The 23031-nt window shown below is 36.1% G+C and overlaps 1 protein-coding gene and 1 long non-coding RNA gene across 6 annotated transcripts in view; one reads left to right on the forward strand and one right to left on the reverse strand.

The window, feature by feature from the left end:
• LOC132359655 (uncharacterized) overlaps nt 1-23031 on the forward strand; it is a 134393-nt gene that overhangs the window by 75211 nt on the left and 36151 nt on the right. The window lies entirely within an intron of this gene.
• Nucleotides 1-23031, reverse strand: part of HEATR5A (HEAT repeat containing 5A) — a 113960-nt gene that overhangs the window by 29669 nt on the left and 61260 nt on the right. For 4 of the 5 annotated variants that reach the window (XM_059914042.1, XM_059914039.1, XM_059914041.1 and 1 more), the window contains exons 15-23: nt 19042-19205; nt 18640-18815; nt 12475-12580; nt 11515-11705; nt 10036-10195; nt 7258-7447; nt 6198-6367; nt 3784-3810; nt 1392-1530 (exon numbers count right to left, since the gene is read on the reverse strand). In XM_059914042.1, the coding sequence (XP_059770025.1) occupies nt 1392-1530; nt 3784-3810; nt 6198-6367; nt 7258-7447; nt 10036-10195; nt 11515-11705; nt 12475-12580; nt 18640-18815; nt 19042-19205 (1323 nt within the window). The remainder of the gene's footprint in view (nt 1-1391; nt 1531-3783; nt 3811-6197; nt 6368-7257; nt 7448-10035; nt 10196-11514; nt 11706-12474; nt 12581-18639; nt 18816-19041; nt 19206-23031) is intronic. The other variant, XM_059914040.1, reaches the window with a different exon arrangement.

Genomic DNA, 23031 nt, shown 5'->3' on the forward strand with positions numbered 1-23031 from the left:
GGGTTTGAAAAATTACAAAACTTTTAAAAAGGAATTATATAATGAGTTCTTTACTATAATTTTTTAAAAAAATTTTATTAATTTTATTTTTGGCTGTGTTGGGTCTTCATTGCTGAGCATGGGTTTTCTCTAGTTGCGGTGGCTTCTCTTGCTGCGGAGTACAGGCTCTCTGCCCGCGGGCCTCAGTAGTTGTGGCACGCGGGCTCAGTACTTGTGGCTCTCAGGCTCTAGAGCGCAGGCTCAGTAGTTGTGGCGCATGGGCTTAGCTGCTCCGCAGCATGTGGGATCTTCCCGGACCAGGGCTCAAACCTGTGTCCCCTGCACTGGCAGGCGGGTTCTTAAGCACTATGCCACCAGAGAAGCCCCTTTACTATAATTTTAATCATATAGCTAATTCAATAATTATTTACCAGTACAGTTACATAATAAAATCCTAAAGCAACAAATAAAGATAATTCCAGGGGTGAATGTAAGTTAAAGGTCACTTTGGGGAGAATACCACACATTAACCATGTTCTGCAACCTGTCTGATGACTACTATACCAGTTCAGCAATGCTGATAAACTCAAGTCAGAGCAAAGGTTTTAATATAATAATAAAACTAATTTAAAGAGCACAGCATGACAGTAAAATACACTATAGATCTGAGAACTTTAGATATTGGAAAGCTTTATGAAGTCTGAGACCTTCTAAAAGTGTGATAGCACTTGGGAAACTATATACTTTTAAAGTGTAAGATATTATCATTACTATTTTTATAGGCTGTTTGAATTTATATGCACGTTTGAGTTATTCACATAATTTTAAAATGAAGAGACACGCTTAAAACAAATCTTACTTGCCAAGAAATCCTTTAATTCAGCTCTAAAATATAGAAAGGGTATAAAAATCCTTTAACTTGAAGCAGATTCATCTATGAGAAATTTTATTGAATGAGATTTAGGGGGAAGAAAGGCACATATGATAAAATGACTTCAGCGCTAAATCCAATTTCAATCCATTATTGTGAAAAAACTCGTTTGAAACCAATGGCTCTCAAACTTCAGTACCATTATCATTATTGTAGAAAAATAAGTAAGAGATTGCTGGGCTCTACTCCCAGATTTCTGGCCTAGCAGACTTGGGATGGGGCCCAATAATCTGCATTTGTAACAAGTTCCAAGGTGCGGTGGATGTCGCTGGTGTAGGGGGCCTAAGACTGAGAACCATTACTCTAAACCAGTAACATCACTGGGTGGAATGATCATCACTGTTAGCGATTATCACTTGTAGCAGGTTTAAGGCATTATATACTAACTTTTAAATTTCGTTTTAAAAACTCATGTTTATATGGAAGATGTAAGATTAAAACAATCATCTGAGCTGGAGATAATACTGATAAAAAGAATTACCTGGAGTCAACTCTTCTCTGCTATCCTTAGCAAGCATAACAGCATGTTCTGAAACTTCAGCTGCTTCTCTCTGAACAAGCTGACGTAAACAAGCCAGTACTGCTCGTCTCAGTAACAAATAGGGACTACAAAGATTCACCTGAAAAACACCATTTGGGAAGTAAAAGAGCTGAAATTCTTGGTGGCATTCAATACATCTAATAGATATTCACTGGACCCCTCCTGACTGTGTCCAGCCCATCATTGGGCTGGACACAATTTATTAAATACACAGAAACTTCAACTATCCTAGCACATATTTTTTATTATACAACTTAGAAACAGCTTAAGGAGTAATACATGTACTTATTAGGCAATATTCATAAACAAATCCAAGCAAAAGCCTCCTGACAATGTTAGAAGACATAAAATGTATATGAGTAAAACAGTTCTGAGAGACAAAAGAGATACAATTGAGAAAGAATTTATTTGCAGCTTATATATATGTGCTCATGGAACTATATTATAATGTTTTATGAATCTCTAAGTAGAAGTTTATAAAAATCCATATAAGCACTGTAGCATACTGGTTAAAATGGAGGCTCTGGAGTCAAACTGTCTCAGTTTGAGTCCTAGATCCATGACTTACTAGCTGTGTGACCCTGGGCAAGTTATTTAACCTCTCTGTGTCTCAGTTTCCTCATTTGTTATATGGAGATAACACTACCCCCATCTCACAGGGCTGTTGTGAAGTCAACACAAAGAAACATGCCAAAGTGCTTAGCACAGTACCTGGCAAATAGTAAGCACTCAATAAGTGTTAGTTATTATTAATGCAGCCTCTATCAGTAGTAGTTTATTCAGATGCCATACATAGTAAGTAAATGCATTTTCAAATAAAGGCAGAAAGAGTCTTACTCAGAAAACATATTCACCGAAAATGCTCTCTAGAAACAACATTATAGATAGCAAATTTTATACATGTGTATCTACTTATATATGAATATACATATATGTACATAGATATGTAAATATCTTAGCAATAGAGAATATTTCTGCTCAGAATGATAGGCTCAATACATATTCTTTTTACTGCGAAGTATTTAAACCATGTAAATCTCAATAGGTTGTGTCTACCTAGGGTAAATGATATGATTGGTGATATACCTTAAATGAGCAATTAAAACAAGTCAAAGGTTTCTGGATACCAATTCTTGATGATTTCATAAGTAGAATAAAGCCTAGAGATTTTGAAATTTATTTTGTCCTAACTATGATAATAAAGACCAGTTTGGTGTGGCTTATGATAATAAATATGTCTTATAATAGTGATTTTTCTGAGCAAAATTTTAGAAATAATGGCATAATTCATATATGTGCCTTTAGATCTGGTTTATGTGTGAAAGACAGGACTGAAGTAGGTGTGTTTGTTGAACAGAGCAGAGGCAAAATTCTGAGGAAAACAGTAGGTAGTGGCAGCTGGTTTGTGATATATGATACATGCAAAGAGAGCTAAATCCTTAATTTTTCAGAAGATAAAAGGCAAGAAAAGTTTGTGAATATGTTAGCAGTGAAACATACAGATGAGAACTGCTTTATAAATATGTTCTATTATACTACCCTCAAGCTATATCATGAATTCAAAAGTGGAAAGACAGGAATGCCATTCACAAAGTCTCAAGATCATGTCATTCTAGTCATGTTTAAGAACTCTGCTGTTAGAAACTAGTACACAGGATAACAGAGAAGTTAAAATGTAAACGATTAGGTTTATTCATGCCCAAGATTACGGCTATATTTAACAACAATGACAAAAAAGCACTCTATTAAGACAATTTTAAAGAAAAGTTAATAAATCTACTAGTTACTTTAACTGGAGTTTTACAAGCATATAATACAAGGCAGGTGCAGCGTTTATTCAGGCTGGTCAAACAATCTTTTAGAAAAAGCATGCTCAAAAGTACTCTTTACTTGTTTGGTAGAAAAAATATTAAAGGCCGTCACACAAAGCAAAATGGGACGCTTAATATTTCCATGTCATTCTCCAGCATTTATATTGGGAAGAGGGATAGAGTGGATTAAGGCAAACAAATCAAGCAAGCAAAATACAGAAATTAAATCAAACTGTAATTACAGTTCCTTTCTGAAATGAATATATTAAATCAAAATGATGCAAGATTAAGTGCAAGGAGAGAGTGCACCAGCTGGAGAAGGTTAGGGAGGATTTGTTTACATTGGTATTAAATAAACACCATGTAACATGCTATACACACTGGACTTTGCATTAATGGTTAGCTTAAACAAAGAGATGCAGTGGAAAACAAGAACATCTACAACCAAAAAAAAAAAACAACACAAAGAAACAGCACTGCAAACCTCAAAAAAAGTTAGGAATCAAGGGTCAGGGACCTACCAACACAGAATTATCCAACAAGATCTCCTGCACAAAAACAAATGACAGACTGGTCATGACAAAACCAAAAGATAAATACTAGGATGACTTTGACAACAGTCAGCTAAGCATTAAAATGTAAATGTTAAATAGAGCTATCATTCAAACTGGCTTAGCTTCAGCTTTAAAAAATATGCCATAAATACTTCATTTTCCAACTTAAAATATGAGTTGAGGTAAGATTTTAAAAACAGTCAACTCAAGACGTAAAGATATAAAAAATACAATAATTTCAAAATGCACAGTTGTGTAATTAGGTTTTCCTTTGGAATCTTTCATTAAGCCTCAGTAACAAAACCAGAACAAGTAGACATGAGTGTGAAAGGAGTGATCTGGATTACATTCGCATGAACAGGTGTCCAGCAAGGGACCAAGTTAATGGTTTACCTCATCACAAGTTAATTATAGATTTCTTACTCTTGGAAGCCAAGTTTTAAAACTGTGAGTAGTCAGAATTGCGAGTGTAGCTAATGCCAAGTTCAGAATGGAAGTTAAATAGCATGCAGTTAGAAGAAAACCCTTTGCAGTAAGATTCTTTCCTAATGATTAAATGTATTCTGAATACTCAGGGAGTTTCAGTTAATATGAAAACACTTCATGCTAAATAATTAAGTTCTATGTAGAAAAGAAACCTGATCATAAAGTTGTTAATAGGAAAGCAAAAGCAATTTTTTAAAATAAATTTATTTATTTTATTTATTTATTTTTGGCTGCGTTGGGTCTTTGTTGCTGCCCGCGGGCTTTCTCTAGTTGTGGCAAGCGGGGTCTACTCTTCCCTGCGGTGCGTGGGCTTCTCACTGTGATGGCTTCTCTTGTTGCGGAGCACAGGCTCTAGGCGTGCGGGCTTCAGTAGTTGTGGCACGAGGGCTCAGTAGTTGTGGCTTGCGGGCTCTAGTGCACAGGCTCAGTAGTTGTAGCACACGGGCCTAGCTGCTCCGCGGCATGTGGGATCTTCCAGGACCAAGGCTCAAACTCATGTCCCCTGCATTGGCAGGTGGATTCTCAACCACTGTGCCACCAGGGAAGCCCCAATTTTCTTACTACAGGGCATACTTTAAAATACAATAATAAATTTAGGATAAAAGCTTTACTAATCAAAATACTAAGATACAAAATTAACACAAGTTTTGCTAACACAAAATTGCTAGTGATAGCAATTTTTGAATTTAATTTCTGTATAAGAAAAATCATTTTATAGCTTAAGTATTATGAGTAACATGAATAAGACTTGTAATTGTTACTTCTGATTTTCTCAGTTGCTCTGAATGTACCTAAAAGAAAGATCTGAGAACAGTCTCTATTCTTCTTTGTATGTAACCTTCTCAGTCTGGTAAAAGAAAACAGTAACAAATTTGATCAGATCTAATTCACCATGAATTAGTAGTTAGACTTGCTCTTTATTTCTCAATAAACTTTACTTAATAAATGAATTCATGTATCAGTGAAAGAAGAAATTTTAAAAGGGTATTAATGGAAATTTTCTACTATGATTCAAGAAGAAAAAAATGGCAGTATTGTTTTTATTTATTTATGTATTTATTTAGGCTGTGTTGTGTCTTCGTTGCTATGCACGGGCTTTCTCTCTAGTTGTGGCGAGCGGGTGCTACTCTTCGTCGCGGTACGTGAGCTTCTCTTGTTGCAGAGCATGGGCTCTAGGCGTGTGGGCTTCAGTAGTTGTGGCACACGGGCTCAGTAGTTGTGACGCACGGGCTTAGCTGCTCCGCGGCATGTGGGATCTTCCCGGACCAGGGCTCGAACCCGTGTCCCCTGCATTGGCAGGCGGATTCTTAACCACTGAGCCACCAGGGAATTCCCCGGTGTCAAGTTTTAACTCCAAGTGTAACTCAACTTTTTCAGGCAAGTCCAGATAGAAACTGGTGATGCTCAAGGTAAATCTTAAAACCACTGATGATTACGAACCATCTCATCAGAACTTTTTATTGATCACCTTCACCTTTCTATATTCATTAGACACACTATTAGAACCCAGATATTGATGCATATGCTGCCCATCTGGGATTAAAAGAACTTTATATGTAATAATTTGGGAAAGAGAAAGAAGAAGAAGTAGGAAAAAATAGATGTTACTACATAAATATTTCCATGTCCTATAGCATTTATATTACTACCTGCGATATTAGCACTCAGTATGTCTTTACTGATTAATGAATCAATATTCCAAATACTAAGTTCAACATTAATGGAAGAAAAATGAATCAATATATGAGAGGTTTAAGATATGATTATATGAAGTTGCCCCCCACCGCCCAAAAAAGACCAGAACTGAGGGAAAATAGCTATTGTACAGTCTAGAGAATAATTAAATTTAAATTTCCAATAATAGAAACTAAGGACATATACAATTTTATACTCACACAGAGGCAGCTGACCAGGCTAGACAAGTTGACATGTCGTGGAGCAAACATGTGAAGCTGCTGAAGGCATGAGATGGCCTGAGCTTGGACAAGGCAGTCTGGGTTATCTTGCATCACTGCACAACCCAACAGACAGGAAGTCCTTAGGGTAGAAACGGAAGTACCGTTACCTAAAATGAAAGCAGAAAGCTTTTAATAATTGGCCTATAAAATCATTACCCTTTAAACATATATTACTGGGCTTAAAATTTCTTTTTTCCCCCCAATCTTAAACTTAAGGTTCTGTGAAGTAAATTTCTTCTACAAAAGCAGGGATAATCCAGGTTATAGATTTTTAGATTATGTTAGTTATTTTTAGTCTGAAAGATTTATGGTAACACAAATCATTAGGCAAAGAAGAACCTAAGACTATCTGCAGTTTACATCAAAGTAGAATTAGAAAGTGCTAATACATTTCACCCTGCTTGTATTAGTTGAGAGTTGCTTTCATATATTAAAATCATGTACTTTGCATTTGAATAGATCAGAATAACTGAGTTTTGGGGCTTTGTCATTTATATCTTAAAAGAGATAAAGAGTTCTTTAAACTATTCCATTTCATGTCTGTCATTTTACTTGTTAAGGGAAGCATTTTTAGGACATATCTAATCTTTCTAAATATGGTACTCCTTATCTTTTCAAGGTAAGAAAAATCAGACTGGCATTTATTTTAACAAAATATACTGAGCACCTACTATGTGCCAATCACAAGGGTTTTTCAGATTTTCTCTTATTTGATAGAAGAGGAAACTGAAGCTTAGAGACATGAGGATTTCCCCAGAGTCACCCAATTAAGTAATAGCTGGTGAAGCTTAGATTAAGTTTCTATGTTTTTTCTATCATGTCGTCATCCAGGAGTCAAAGTCTTCCCAAGACTGTTCTCAACATTCTGCCCATATATTTGAAAAAAGCATTCTGCTAAACTTCAATTTATTGAGAAATGTTTGAGTCAATAATAGGAACTGAATTCATTTTTACGTAATATTTTTATGTAAAACATCACAAGAGCAGCTATGCATACCTTGTAGCTCTGGACCCAGTGTAGTAATAAGGGCATTCAAACAGCGACCAAGGCTTTGGTGAACTTCAGCATGAGTAGGAGGCACATTTAACAACAACATAATAATAAGAGAAAGGGTTGGTTCTGCATGCGTGTAATAGAGTGGGCCAGCAGAATCAATTATCAATGAGAGAGAATGCAGTGCCCAGGTCTGTGAAGACAGAGAAAAACAATTTAAAATGTTATAGCAGAATTAAGAAACATAAAACACAATGGGTTGTTCTTTTGTTGAAGCAAGTGATAACGTAATAGCACAGTAAAGTATTTGTGTGTTATTACTAACTTGGAGAGAGAAATGGAGAACTTCAGGAGTTTTAAGAAAATTTTTCTCTTTAAATATCCAGTAAAAAACAATCAAGAGACAAATGCCTAATTTAGAATGGCATATGTGCATATATCTCAGCACTAAGAATTCCATACAGTGTTTGGTTCTTTAGCTAACAGCCTGAACTAAATCTGGTTTGTTGAAAACTGTTTAATGTTTAATCTATATAGAGAATGAAAATTCAAGTTTTTAAAAGATTCAACAATATCTACAACTGCATGCAATAATTACAGACAAATCTCTTGAACACAGTGTTGAAGAAAGCCAGACATAAAAAAGTACATACCATATGATTCCACTGATATAAAGTACAAAAGCAGGCAAAACTAATATATGCTGTTGCAAATTAGGATAGTGGTTATCCTTGGTGGGACAGGTAGTAACTAGAAGAGAACATGAGGAGAGTGTTTGGGGTATTGATACTGTTCTGTTTCTTGATCCAGGTGCTGGTTACATGGTGTATTCAGTTTCTATACTTTATTCACAGAGATGAACACTTCTAACAGGTGCAGTGTTATAAATATATAAAAATAAATATATTTATGAAAATAAATATTTTAAATATTCATATTTATAAAATAAATATACATGTTATATATAAATATGTATTTCTATATTAAACAAACAAAATGCCTTGGAGCCAAATCTTGCCTGCCACCTATTTTTAGAAATAAAGTTTTGTCGAAACACAGTCATGCTCATCTGTGGACATATTATTTATGGCTGCTTTCCTGCTATAATGGCAGAATTGAGCAGTTGACAGAGACTGTATAACATGTAAAGCCTAAATAATTTACTACCTGGCCCTTTATAAAATAAGTTTGGCAACTCTGATTCAAACAAGACTGGCCAAACACTGATAACCACTGAAGCTGGATGATGGGTATAAGAGGTTCCTTATAGCATGTTCTCTACTTTTATGTATGCTTGAACTTTTTATAACAAGAAGTATCTAAAGAGTCCTCCTTTTAGGAAATCAGCTGAGAAACTTTTACCCCTCTTATCAATAGATGTATATGAAAAGCTTACAGTACTTTAAATGCTACAAAAATGAAATCCCATTAGGTGAGAGATTGCAGCTATCAAGAATAGTCAGATTTGATGACACTGGATGCCACGGAAAGAACAATTTAAATTAATCAACAAAAGATAGTCAATATAAAAGGATGTGTGTTCAGAACAGACTTCTTGAAGGGGAAAAGGAGAAATATAATAAACAGAAGCAAAAAGTACTGTACTAAAGGAATGAAGAAAGAAAGAATGGAACACCTTATAAATCAACTTAGTAATAGATGATGTGAAAAAAAAGAAAACTATTAGTAATATGGTAACTCAAGAATGAAAGCTATGTAGGATGTTGAAGTTTAATAGGAAGGTGGTTAAACTGGATGTTAGAATACTAAAAAATGTGGATTATCAGAAAGGAATAGAAAGAGAGAAGAGCAATAGGAAAAACATTAAGTGCAGATATGAGAATGACATGTGCGGGAGGAAAGTAGGAAGATCAGCTTAGGAGAAGACCAGTACTTTGGGTTAGTAACAGAGAAAGTTTCTGGGTCAGTTGATGGGACTTCAATGAGAAGTTGATTTAAGAAGCAATAAGCAGTTTCCCCAGCTTTTCTGTAAGGAAGTGGCAAGATGAAAATCTTTCAGGAAAACATTTTTGGCTTCATATCTAGGGAGAGTTGAAAAGAAAAGAACTTAAACATAAAGTGACCAGGTAGGAGGCTACTGTAGTAATTAAGGACACACAGCGGGGACAGAGATACAATAAGGGGATTAAAAAAGCAGGAAGAGTAACAATCATTCAAGATGTGATTAAGATAGCAGGAGAATGATGATTGACAGAAATGGGTAAGATACGTATAATAATATGGTAAAGTGGTTAAGAACATGAGTTCAGAGTCCATGACTTATGTTCTTCACCTGACGATATATTAGTTTTTTAGCTGTGAGCAAGTTACTTAGCTTCTGTAAGCCAGTTTTCTTTCTGTATAATGGGAATATACATATTTAATGGGAATATACATATTTATATGGGAATTTTTATATGGGAATATACATATTTAATCCTCACAGTAATCCTAGATTACTGTGAGGATTAAATATGTTCATATGTTTAGAAGAATGTAATACAATGCATGGTACCTGTTAAGCTCTACAAAATAGTAGACGTTGTTTTAAGATGGAAGGGAGATCCATTCTCAGAAAATGATATTGAATTTGACTTTAGACACTGAGTATGAAGTAAAGAGAATGAGATTTGAATTTTAAAAATCCATCAAGGTTAACAATGGCTTTGATTTTATTATGGAGCAAGAATTATTTTATAAATTAGTAATGGTCAATAAAAACATAATCTGCATTATCTACAAATCAAGAATTTCAAGGAAGGTATCACATGAAGTACTTACCTGCACATCAGGAGAAGTGCTGTCCTGAGATAAAGTATAAAGGATTCCAACACAAGAATTCAAATGTTGAGAAGAACTTATTCCTCCCAAGTACCTATACAGGGATCCCAAAGCCAATGAGTGTCCTGTTCTGGTAACTGCATCCCTTGCTGATTTCAGTCTGTGATTATGGAAACAAAAATAAATGACAATTACTGAAACAAAACCAATGCATGCACACTGTCACTTAGGCAAACTTTCTGTATGAAGAGTTGCAAAATTCAGAAATATATTTACCGTTAACTGATAAAAAAAATTCTGAAATAACCTGAAAGGTATCTTGAAAAGAAAAACATTTTAAATAAAAATGTCTTTACCATTATTAATAATTATTTAAATATAAGCAATTTCAATGTCTCTCAGAAATACACACACACACTAAATTCATATGGCAGGCATTATTACTTTATCATTAAGTTATACTTTAAAAACTCTCATTGCTGAGATACTCTAATTCCATATAAAGAGAGTTCCAACTCAAGAACTTTGATTTAAAAATTAAATATAGTAAGAGAACTCATTATTTATTAGGAGTTTTCTTATGAATTGTATACTAGTTTAAGCGCTTTACATTTGGTCCTTTAATCCACTCAACAATCTTGAGATTCACACTACTGATATTATCAGCTCCTTTTAACAGATGAGGAAATCAAAATGACTTAGTCATTTTAGCCAAAGTGACTCTTACAAAGTAACCAACTATTACATGGAAGAGTTGGGATTTGAACCGAGTTAGTAATCTGACATCAGACGTTGAGCTCATAACCAAATCAAGATACACAGATTCAGTAGACTAGAAGGTGAAAGTGCTGCCTGCGTTACTACCACCACTAATAATATAGCTTTATATATGTATAACTAATATAACCATGAACTTTATTTGCAGTTGTTTTATTTTTTCATACTACTTTCATATTTATTATCTCATTTACCTTAACATTCTTAGTAGGCAGGGTAGTATTAATAACCTTCTATTTGAAATAGAGGAAAACTGATTGAGAGGATTAAGTAACCTGCTCACAGTTACAAAGCTGGTAGAAATGAAAATATAGTTTATGTTTCCTGACCTGCAGCCTTCTCTCTTTCCATTAGGTTGTTCTTACTACCTATCATCTATATTTTACATGATAAAACTCCTTAAGCTTCTTACTCCCAGAGTCCACTGATGGCCTATTACATCACTCATATAGATAGTGATCTTTCTCATATAAAAACTAAAGCCAGAGAACTAGTAATAGTTTTATGTTCCAAAACAAGCAGGCCAAGGCGGGCGGCGGTGGCAGGGGTGGGGGGGAAGTTCTCCTTTATTTTAAAGTATACACATTTCTCAATTTTTTAAAGTTAATTATCAGAATGAAGTTTCATAAGTTCCAACAAATCAACAAGCTACACCCAGTTTTGACACATAGCCCATGAGTATTAAATAAGAAATTCACTTACTTGTCAAAGCTAACTTGAGCTAATGCAGCAGTAAAAGCTCCATCATCAACCACTTGGGCTAATCTAGCCCATGCCTCTGCAGCTGCACATCTCAAGAGTGGGTTGGGACTTTCTAAGGCTCCCATCACCAATGCGAGGACAGGTCTTCTCATTTCTTCTGGACCCAAATGTCCTTTAGAGCCAGCCACATACTGAAATATGTAAAAAAACAATCCAAACTTGCAACTCTAGTAAATTCTCTTATCCAGTTTGGAATGTATATTCTGGTTAACCAAATATGTTCATATTTGGTGATTACTCCTTTAAAAAAAAAATCAGAATACCAAAATCCACACTAAATGTACATAATTTTTCTCATGAAGTACTTTAGAATTTTAAACCTCCAGGCAAACAATATGGTGATCAATTTTCACTGTAGTATATATGAGTTCAGAAGAACATTAATAGGGATTTCCATAAAATAAATGATCAATGAAGCCTATTATATTTTACTTAGAAACAATAAGCCATAAATGCAACAATGAGCCAGATTTGGTCCATAGGCCATAGTCTGCCAATCCCAGGTCTGGGATATTAGGGTTGGTAGGTTAAAGCATGGTTCTAAGCCAAGACTGTAAGTTTGATTTCTGACTAACAAGTTTTATATGGAGAAAAAGTAAAAGGGGAGGGACTTCCCTGGCGGTCCAGTAGTTAAGACTCTGTGCTTCCAATGCAGGGAGCGCGGGTTCGATCCCTGGTCAGGGAACTGAGATCCCACATGCCATGCAGTGTGGCCAAAAAAAAGAAAAAAAAAAAAAAAAAAGGTAAAAGGGGAATTACAAATCCTGAAACATTAAGAAAAATCGGGGGGGGAAAAACCAGCCCTTTAAAAACACCTTCCCCAAACTACTTAGTTGGCCATACGTTAGGGAAAAAAAAAAAAAAATCAAGCAAACGTGAATTTTTAAAACACAGAATTACCTTCAAGAAACTAGAAACTGAAGAAACAACATGTAACTGAACTACTTGTTGACGAGCTCCTTTTGTATGCTTTATACTGTCCAAAAGCCGTTCCAGTATGAGAAGCCTAAAATCAGAAACAAGATTTAAAGATAAAGTAAGTCAAAGGGCAGTACTGAGTATCCACTCCAAATTTGTTTTGTTGCATTTTGTTGGAACTACTAAAATGAGATAAACTGTTGTCAAACACACTGAAGCATTTTAGGAAGTGAAAATACATCACAACCAATGCAAAACTATTTTGATTATGTGTCATTATGACAGTGGGGGAGAAGCATTATTTTGTGAAAAAATAGCAACACATGTATCACTTAATATAGATTTACCTGGGCAAATTCAGCTATTTCAGCAACTATTTTCTAAACAAATATTTTCAAAGTCACTTGCGTCAACATTTTTGCTCTTAATAACAGGACTTACTGGATTCAAATACATTCCTTCGTTTTAAAGGTAGCACTGCCTTCAGTTAATGAGAAGCAGCACAGCCTTTCGAACCCCAACCATATCTTAAACATGTACTTGGGATCATACTATATACAACACAGTTTTTACACTTGCTTTTCTTACTTAACATTATCTCTTTAGCACTTTTCAAATCATTTTTATTCTTTGATAATTTTCAGGAAGCCAAATTTTACTACACACATACTACAATTTATTCAACCATTCTCCTACTGGTGGAGAGCAAATTTCTTACTTTCACAATTCTAACTATGATGAATATATGCACATTACTTTTGGTGTGGGGTTGAATGTGTCCATGGGTTTTAATGTAGCTTCCATAAGTTGTTTTTCATGTCCTTTTTTAAAATCCATTTGTTGAGATTAAAGATATGAAACCATGAAATAAATCACCCCATTTTTTCCCACCAATTTCTCCAATGTTCAGAAACATTGCTTCAGAGCTCTGAACTTCCTTTCCCCGCTTCTCTCCCTTTAAATCAGGAAAACTGAAATAATGTTTAAGAATACTTCTTCCGTTGTGAACTATCTTGATGGTAGGCATAGACCTTATAGTTTATGTTCATCTCTCTAGTATCTGGGTTTGGCATGTAGTCAGCAGTCAAATGTGCTTGTTGAACAATATAAAGGACAGTTGCACCCAGTGAGTAAAAACAGGGCATGACTGGCTAAAGATGGCACATGGGTATACTTTTACTCAACTCTAACGTACTTGCAATAGTATCTCTGAGCCTGTAACTAAATCTCTATCATTCTGGTGAGGCCACAAGACCCAAATACAGTTTTGTTCCAAATGACAATTCTGTTATCAAAACAGAATAGATATGGGTATTGTGCTTTAAAAAACCCAGCTGTGGAAGAAGTTAAGTCAGAAAAAAGGGAAGGTGTGAAGTTACATGTGTATGACTTGAGGAAAGCAATATACATAAAATCAACTCAGAGAATATAATAAACATGGTGGATCACTAAAAATTTGGGGAAAAACCACGGTAACTATTAGTCTATTTAGTTAAATATTTATTTCCTTATTTCAAGGTTAATTCTGTTCATCATAATAAACCTGAAAAACTCAGAAAAGCACAGGAAAGAAAAATAAAATTCACCCACAATCCCACCATCTGGAAAGAGCCACTATTAACATTTGGCATCTTTGTTTTAGTCTCTCCCCGGTCCCGTCCCCACCCCAGGTATATGGATATCATTTTTAGAAAACTGGGATCACAGTGTATACACTTTGTTAGTAACTCTTTTTCATTTCCCTAAACATTAATCCCATCTTACTAATTACTGCACTGAAATAATATTTTTTCTCTTTTTTATCTTGGCCTCCTGTGGTATTTCTTTTTTATTTTAATTGAAGTATAGTTGATGTACAATATTATATAAGTTACAGGTGTACAATATAGTGATTCACAATTTTTAAAGGTTATACTTCATTTATAGTTATTTTAAAATATTGGCTATATTCCCTGAGTTGTACAATATATCCTTGTAGCTTATTTTTTATGTAATAGTTGGTACCTTTAATTTCCTACCCCTATATTGCCCCTCCCCCTTCCCCCTCCCCACAGGTAACCGCTAGTTTGTTCTCTGTATCTGTGAATCTGCTTTTTTGTTATATTCACTAGTTCGTTGTATTTTTAGATTCCACATGTACTGAAATAATTTTAAATAGCTATTAGTATTATATAGTCTGGCAATACAATACCTTATTTACCCAGTTCCCTAGTTTGGGACATTTAGGCCATTTCTAATTTTTATTATAAATAACATGATTAATGTATCATATAAAAGTTTTTTCTGCCTGTTTTCCAAGATCATATTTAAGTCATTATGTTTCAAGAATATATTTATGCCCAAACTGCCCTGCAGGAAGAAAAAGTAAGGATAACCATATGGTCAGCCTTATGAATTTAAAACCTAAAACATCATTATTAGATCACATCCTAGTCACCTGCTATAATGGAACTGTGTCATGTTGAAAGTAGTAAAAATACTTAAGGTTAGAGCTTGAGAATTTTGTTACATTATAATAAAACCTGACCTGTACTATTTTCTTGCCCACATTCATGGGCCAAAGACTGTAAATGAGACTACCGGAGCCCAAAATATTTTTCTCCATCCTTTACCCCCAAATTCTGACAGATCGCAACAAAACATTCTGAATCTTCAGGAAGATGGAGATGACCAGTTTTCAGTAATACTGAATTGGTATTCCTAAGTGGTATCAATTATAACATATAATTATTAATTCAGAATGAAATTAGATATTAAAAGTTTTGAGTCTGGATGAAATAAAAACACATAGGTAACTGAGTAAACAGTAAAGACATAAAATTTGAAAATGCTGATTTACCTTACTTATACTTTCAGAGAGGGTGTATAATGGTGAAAATTTTCACTACTGAGAACTATAACTATCCTTTTCCTCTCTCTCCATCGACTCACAATCTACATTATTTTATAGCATTTTTAGCAGTGGTTCTCAAACCTGGCTGTACACCAGAATCACCTAAGGAGTTTTTAAAAATTTCAGTGCCCAATGTAGTATGCATACCATTACTATTAAGTCAGAATCTATGTTTTATAAAGTTGTCCCAATGATTGCAATGTACAGTCAAGGGTGAAACAATCTTCAGGTGAATTAAGTAATTCATTCGTTGCAATTAGGTGCAAAATATATTGAAAAGTAACCATAAACAACACATGCACAAGATCAGTAATAACTTCTTCTCTGTGTAAAATATCTTGATATTCCAGAGCTTTAAACATTTTAGTGCTTTAAAATTATCGATGCAAAGTTCTCTTATTTTTAGAATCCTATAGTCAAAATAAAGATAATTAGGGACTTCCCTGGTGGCACAGTGGTTAAGAATCCGCCTGCCAATGCAGGGGACACGGGTCTGAACCCTGGTCCGGGAAGATCCCACATGCCGTGGAGCAACTAAGCCCGTGCACCACAACTACTGAGCCTGTGTGCCACAACTAGTGAAGCCGGCATGCCTAGAGCCTGTGCTCCGCAACAAGAGGAGCCACCACAATGAGAAGCCTGCGCACCACAATGAAAGGTAGGCCCTGCTCTTCGCAACTAGAGAAAGCCCACGTGCAGAACGAAGACCCAATGCAGCCAAAAACAAACAAACAAATAAATAAATTTAATAAAAAATAAAGATAATCAACTGATTTAAAGACAATTTAATTTCTAAGTACATAAATAAAATATGAAAAACCTATTTCTAATCTTAGGACAATGTCATGTTAACTACAAGAGCTTCTTTTAAACTGTTTAAACACGAAGATAACCACGATAACAAAATGCTTTAAAATATTCACTTGTTGTTGAATACAGGTACTTTAAGATATTTCTTCTCTAGAAATGCAAATCTATGGCCCAAAGAAGAAACGTCTGCCATTTTAAACAAGTATCATACCTAGGATAACAGGAAATTAGAAACTTAACTTTCCTATCTATGTTTCTCTGTGGTGCTCTAAGGGCACCCACTGGAGACTGCTGATAGTTGCTGAATCTGGGATCCTGCTAGACAACTTCCTTTAAAATTCTCCAAACCACTGCCTACTATTTTTATTCAGTTAGAATCCAAACAGAATGTTTTGCTTTTACCAGGTCTCAACTTTTTTATTAAAACAACCAAAACCTCTCCTCCCTTGAATATTCATTCTATATATTATTTTCATCTAGGTGGGATAAAAAGAAATTTGGCATGTTTTAAAGTTTATTAAACTTTAAACAACAGAAATAAGAAACTATTTCCTTGAGACTGTAATTAGGCAGTAAATCTGGGAGAAATAAAAAAAAAGAAAACCAAAAAAACACCCCACCTTCTTTAGGAGAGTAATACCATCAATTTTTTAAAAGGAAAGCTTCTAAGAAGTATACTTTTCTTTTTCACTTCTTATCTGAGACCTATCAAAAAGAGTTTAGTGGAGTCATTTAAAAACATGCTTAATTTAAATCTTTTGCCCACAAGGCTACCCCTGTTCCATCTACTGTAGTTACTGCTGTATTAATCCAAATTAATTACTTTAAACTAACTGTATGTACTAGATAATAGTACAGTTACAGACTAGTACAAATCTCATCCTCTCCACCAATTCTTCTTTGAAAATTCCAGTCCACTGTGATTCTCCTCTCATCTTTTAGTGCTATAGCATTCATTTATAATTTAGTCATATATTATCTTAAAATACAACCAAAACTTTATAGTTACAGTATACACAGTGAACTATAGGCTACAAATTTCAAATCACTTTTGAAATTAATCTCAAAATATACATGTAACATATAATACTGAGTAAATACTATCAATACTATCATTTTAAATAAAGACATGAAGCTATTAAAAATCAACATAAATGTTACTCATTTTTCTATCCACTGAAAGTAAACTATCCAAAAGCCTGTTTCAGAAATGTGTTGCTGACAAGACTCAAATATTTTTTGTGAGTCTTCATCAAAGAGACCAAGGTAAATTCCTTACCTAATTGGTATTCTCTGGAAGACAACAGATAAAATGATGTAAAAGCTATGATCTAGTCAAATGCGTGTTGCTTGTCTAGCATGAAAGAGACAGAGAATGAATGGGAATGAATGAGGATAGTTAATAATTTACAAACTGTTAACCAGCACAGCCTATGGGAGAGATTCACTTCCCACATAGTGTCTCAGATAGAAACAGAATTTCCTGGATACTAGCTATCAGAAGTGTTTTCTGATCCCCAAGAAAGTTATTATCCTGTTATTAAGAAACTCATTCTCAATGAGAAATCTTTAGAAGCCTTTGATTTTTTTTTTTTAAATTTTATTTATTTTTGGCTGTGTTGGGTCTTCGTTGCTGCATGTGGGCTTTCTCTAGTTGTGGCGAGCAGGGGCTACTCTTCATTGTGGTGAGTGGGCTTCTCATTGCGGTGGCTTCTCTTGCTGCAGAGCACGGGCTCTCGGAGTGCAGGCTTCAATAGTTGCAGCACACAGGCTCAGTAGTTGTGGTGCACGGGCTTAGTTGCTCCATGGCATGTGGGATCTTCCCGGACCAGGGATTGAACCCATGTCCCCTGCATTGGCAGGCAGATTCTTAACCACTGAGCCACCAGGGAAGTACAAGAAGCCTTTGATTTTTAAAAACCAAAGTTCATTTTGAGTGAAGTGAATCCACCAAATTGAAGACTAATCTGTTTTAATCTAATTTTTAAAATCTACTAAATGAAGACTAATCCCTGGATCTATGATGGCTTGATGAAGCCTCCAAGGTAAGGAAGCCTGTGAGACCTTGTGTAGGCAGAAAACCAGTGTTTTACTTTGTAACAATAGCTCATAAATCACTGTTCTTGTGTCACTGAGTTTTTCATTTGTATTTTCAGCTAGATGAGAAGCTAATGTGGGAAAAGCATTGCATCCACAATAGTGCCTAGCAGTTTTCAGTTTAATCTCATCATTGACTTAATTACTTCTTATTAAATATTAGCCAGGTGAATGAACAGGAGCCCTTAATCTTACCTTCACCTGTCATCTATAAGAAATCTTTGATATTAATGAGAACTTCTGACAACATCATTCTTACCCACCGGTTCTTTATTATGCATTCATTGAACCAATTACCAATCCTGAAATGTTTTTTCAGGATAAGTGAACTACTGAAGATGGTTTACCTTTGAGCTTCTCCCACATGAGCACATACAACTCCAAAGAGCTTGACTGCAGAGCTAATAACTGATAGTGTTGGAGGTAAGGGCTTAGGCACCGAATCTCCCTCTACATCTTTCTCGTAAATAGAATAAGGGTCATACTCAAGACTTCCGCAAGCAATACCATTACCAAGCAGGAGCTAAAAGAAAAAAAAAATTACATATAAGGTTTTAAAACCACTGGTTCAGGACTTCCCTGGAGGTCCAGTGGTTAGGACTCTATACTCCCACTGCAGGGGGGGCACGGGTCTGATCCCTGGTCGGGGAACTAGGATCCCACGTGCCACAAGGCGTGCCCCAAAATAAAAATAAAACCACTGTTTACAGATTGAATCAACCCAAAGAGTTATTGAAAAATGACCATACCTGTTCTTCAATAAATCTATGGTCAGTATCTTGTAGCAAAGGACTTAACATTAGAAGATCATCCTGATGACAGAGGCGTGGAAGTAAGAATGTGGATGCTGCCACCTGTACATCAGGGGCAGTCAAGTCAGCAGCCAGCTCTCTGAGGACAGCACAAAGGTATCCTGTTCAATCAGAGAAAAAGGGCAATTAGCAATTTAGTAATAGCAGTTAACTGGTCCAAGAATGGGGTTAAAAAAGCCCAGGTTGAACTTTAATCTACATATCAGCTAACTTTAATCTGTCACAGCCGAAGCTAATATATCTCCTCCTTGAGAAGGTCCTACCGATGAATGGCTCAACCACGTGTTGCTGGTCACAAGGATAAGAACAGACATCTCAAAGTATGTGTGGATGTATACTTCGTGATACTGAATAAATACTACAACCATTGTATTTAAATGACATAAAGCATAAAAACAGAATGAAAAAAGAGGAACAGATACAAAGGCAGACAAAGAAGGCATAATAGTATGACACCCTAACACCCCACCACCCCAGCGTACGACTGTCACTCATCCTAATCAGCTGGATTAACCTCATTCACCTATACTCCCAATCTACTATCTCACCATTCCCCATATTATTTTGAAGCAATCCCTGGAAAGCATATCATTTCATCTATAAATATTTCATCGTGTATCACTAGAGTTAAGGACATTTTAAACAATCTCATTATCACAATTTCGTGTTTTAAAAATCACTAAACAGGGGCTTCCCTGGTGGCGCAGTGGTTGAGAGTCTGCCTGCCGATGCAGGGGACGCGGGTTCGAGCCCTGGTCTGGGAGGATCCCATGCGCCGCGGAGCGACTGGGCCCGTGAGCCACAACTACTGAGCCTGCGCGTCTGGAGCCTGTGCTCCGCAACGGGAGGGGCCGCGGTGGTGAGAGGCCCGCGCACCGCGATGAGGAGTGGTCCCCGCTTGCCGCGGCTGGAGAGGGCCCTCGCGCAGAAGCGAAGACCCAACACAGCCATACATAAATAAATAAATAAATAAAAGAACGTGAATTTCTTTAAAAAAAAAAAAAAATCTGCTATTTAAAAAAAAAAAAAAAAATCACTAAACAGGGACTTCCCTAGGGGTCCAGTGCTTAAGACTCCGCACTCCCAATGCAGGGGGCCTGGGTTCGATCCCTGGTCAGGGAACTAGATCCCACATCCCACAACTAAGAGCCCACGTGCTGCGACGAAGATCCCACATGCCGCAGTGAAGACCCGGTGCAGCCAAATAAATACAATGAATTAATTAAATAAATAAATAAAAATCACTAAACATCAAATACACGTTCAGTGCTCAAATTGTCAATTGCTTCATTAATGCCTGTTTTTGCTTTTTATGTTTGAATCCAGACCTAAGTGAAGTCTACATGTTGTAGCTACCTGATATATCTTAAGTCTCTTTCAATCTAAAGTTCTTCCCTCTACTTTTATTCCCTGTAATTTATTTGAAGAAATGAGATGATTTGTTCTATAGAAGTTTTTACAGATTATAGCCCCCAAGGTAATTTAATTTGTTCCTTTAATGTCTGCATTTTTTTGTAAATTGGAACCTGGATCTAGGGAGGATTCATCTTTTTTTTTGGTTTGTTTGTATTTTGGGCGCCAACCTAGTTCATAGGCGGCATTGAGATTTTCCATAAGACATGAGACAACGTATGGCTGGCTCTTTTATATATACATTTGGAAAAACTGGTCCATTTATCACATTGACCTAAGTTACCATTTCAAAGATATTTATCCTACTTTCTGATGGATTAGCAATAGAAAATTTTATCCACCTAGAGCATAAATGACTTTTGCTAGCTTGTAACTTAAGTACTTTAGGAACGAGTAAAAATCATCTTGGAGAAACATTCACTTTTGGTTTTAAGCAACACCATCAGAACGAAATGAAGACTTGACTGAGTCTACTTATTAGAAGTGATAGGATGAGTTAGGAAGGGCTCACCTCCCATTATTTTCTGTATTATTAGTAGTGCTAAGAGTAGTAACAACAAATATTTATTGAGGATGTAATATGTGTCAGTAAATGTCCCAAAAGCTTTACATATAGTTTTCATAACCACCTCAGGAGGTCCAGTTAGTACTGTTATTTTATTAGGTAAGGAAACAGGAACAGAGAGTTTGTTAATTGCCCAAGGTCACACAGCAGTTACATGGCAGAGTTTGACCGAAACACAGGCAGTCCAGGCTTCAGAACTTGAGCTTTTAACTATCATGCTCCATCATTCATTCATTCAAACTGTGCTTAAGATGCTGTGTTTAATATAATATACAAAGATGTTATTATATATAATCCTCCCTTGAAGAAGATAGAAGGGCTTCCCTGGTGGCGCAGTGGTTAAGAATCCACCTGCCAATGCAGGGACATGGGTTCGATCCCTGGCCCGGGAAGATCCCACATGCCACGGAGCAACTAAGCCCATGCGCCACAACTACTGAGCCTGCGCTCTAGAGCCCACGTGCCACAACTACTGAAGCCTGTGCACCTAGAGCCTGTGCTCTGCCACAAGAGAAGCCACCACAATGAGAAGCCTGCGCACCGCAACGAAGAGTAGCCCCTGCTCGCCGCAACTAGAGAAAGCCCGCGCGCAGCAACAAAGACCCAGTGCAGCCAAAAATAAAAATAAATAAATAAATAAATTCATATATATAAAAAAAAGAAGATATAAGATACTGGACACACACATGTTAACTATAAAATGAAGGTAGGAAGTACTAAGTTTCATAGAGGATGAAAAGAGAACTGCTGAGGTTAGAGAAAGGAGAGGTTACACAGGAATTGGGGACAGCAGACAGGGATAATAAAAACTTAATGAAGCAAACGAGAGTTGCTTAAAGGAATGTCTGTTAGTTTAATCACCAGTATATGATACTCAGAAAAATAATTTTGTTGGTAGTACAATACGCAAGGTATGTTTGGTACTACAGCTAAACGTGACAACAGTGGTAAATCTCCATTTCTCATTTAAAGTGACTGCTGGCCTAACTGTCCCTGAACAAAGTACTCAAAGATGATTCAATTTTAAAATGCAAATACGCTTTTGTTGTAGAAATACAGCACTTTCTGATGCTAACGAGGAGCAATGTTCAGTGTAGAGAAAATTAAAATACTTGAAAGGAGATCCGTAACAAAACTAAGACAGGAAATAAAAATTAAGAACCCAATTTTTACTCCATAAAAGCTCCAGAAAATTAAGCAACTATTATGACAAAAGTCTGCTTTTGTTGGACAACCATGATGAAAAGTTATATAACTTCTTCTTCTTTTTTCTTCTGGCCGTGCCGGGTGTCTGGCAGGATCTCAGTTCCCTGAGCAGAAATCAAACCTGGGCCACTGCAGTGAAAGCCCAGAATCCTAACCACCAAGCCACCAGGGAACTCCCCAAAAGTTGCGGCGGCGAGCAGGGGCTACTCTTTTCATTGCGGTGCGCAGGCTTCTTATTGCCGTGGCTTCTCTTGTTGTGGAGCACGGGCTCTAGGCATGCAGTCTTCGGCAGTTGTGGCACACTGGCTCAGTAGTTGTGGCGCATGGGCTTAGTTGCTCCGAGGCATGTGGGATCTTCCCGGACCAGGGCTCGAACCCGTGTCCCCTGCATTGGCAGGCGGACTCTTAACCACTGCGCCACCAGGGAAGTCCTGAGCTAAGTTATTTAAAATATCAGTTGATATTTTAAAGTTCTGATTGTTATACACCCATACCCATTATATGAATCTATTAAATAGAATAGCATTAAAAAAAAAATCAGAAGTCCTTAAGGAAAAAAATTGCTTAATTCTATTTCCATACTTGTACATATGGAAAAAAGACAAAATGGCAAATTACTTTTTGGTTGAAAGATAAAAATATTAATATATCCATATTTTCATTTTTCTATAAACTAGTTTCTTCTTTAATTCATGTTAGAAAAATAGATACACTTGAAAAAGACAAAGAGGGTAAATGTAGAT

Source organism: Balaenoptera ricei, chromosome 2 (genome assembly GCF_028023285.1).
Source record: "Balaenoptera ricei isolate mBalRic1 chromosome 2, mBalRic1.hap2, whole genome shotgun sequence".
Classification (NCBI taxonomy): Eukaryota; Metazoa; Chordata; class Mammalia; order Artiodactyla; family Balaenopteridae; genus Balaenoptera; species Balaenoptera ricei.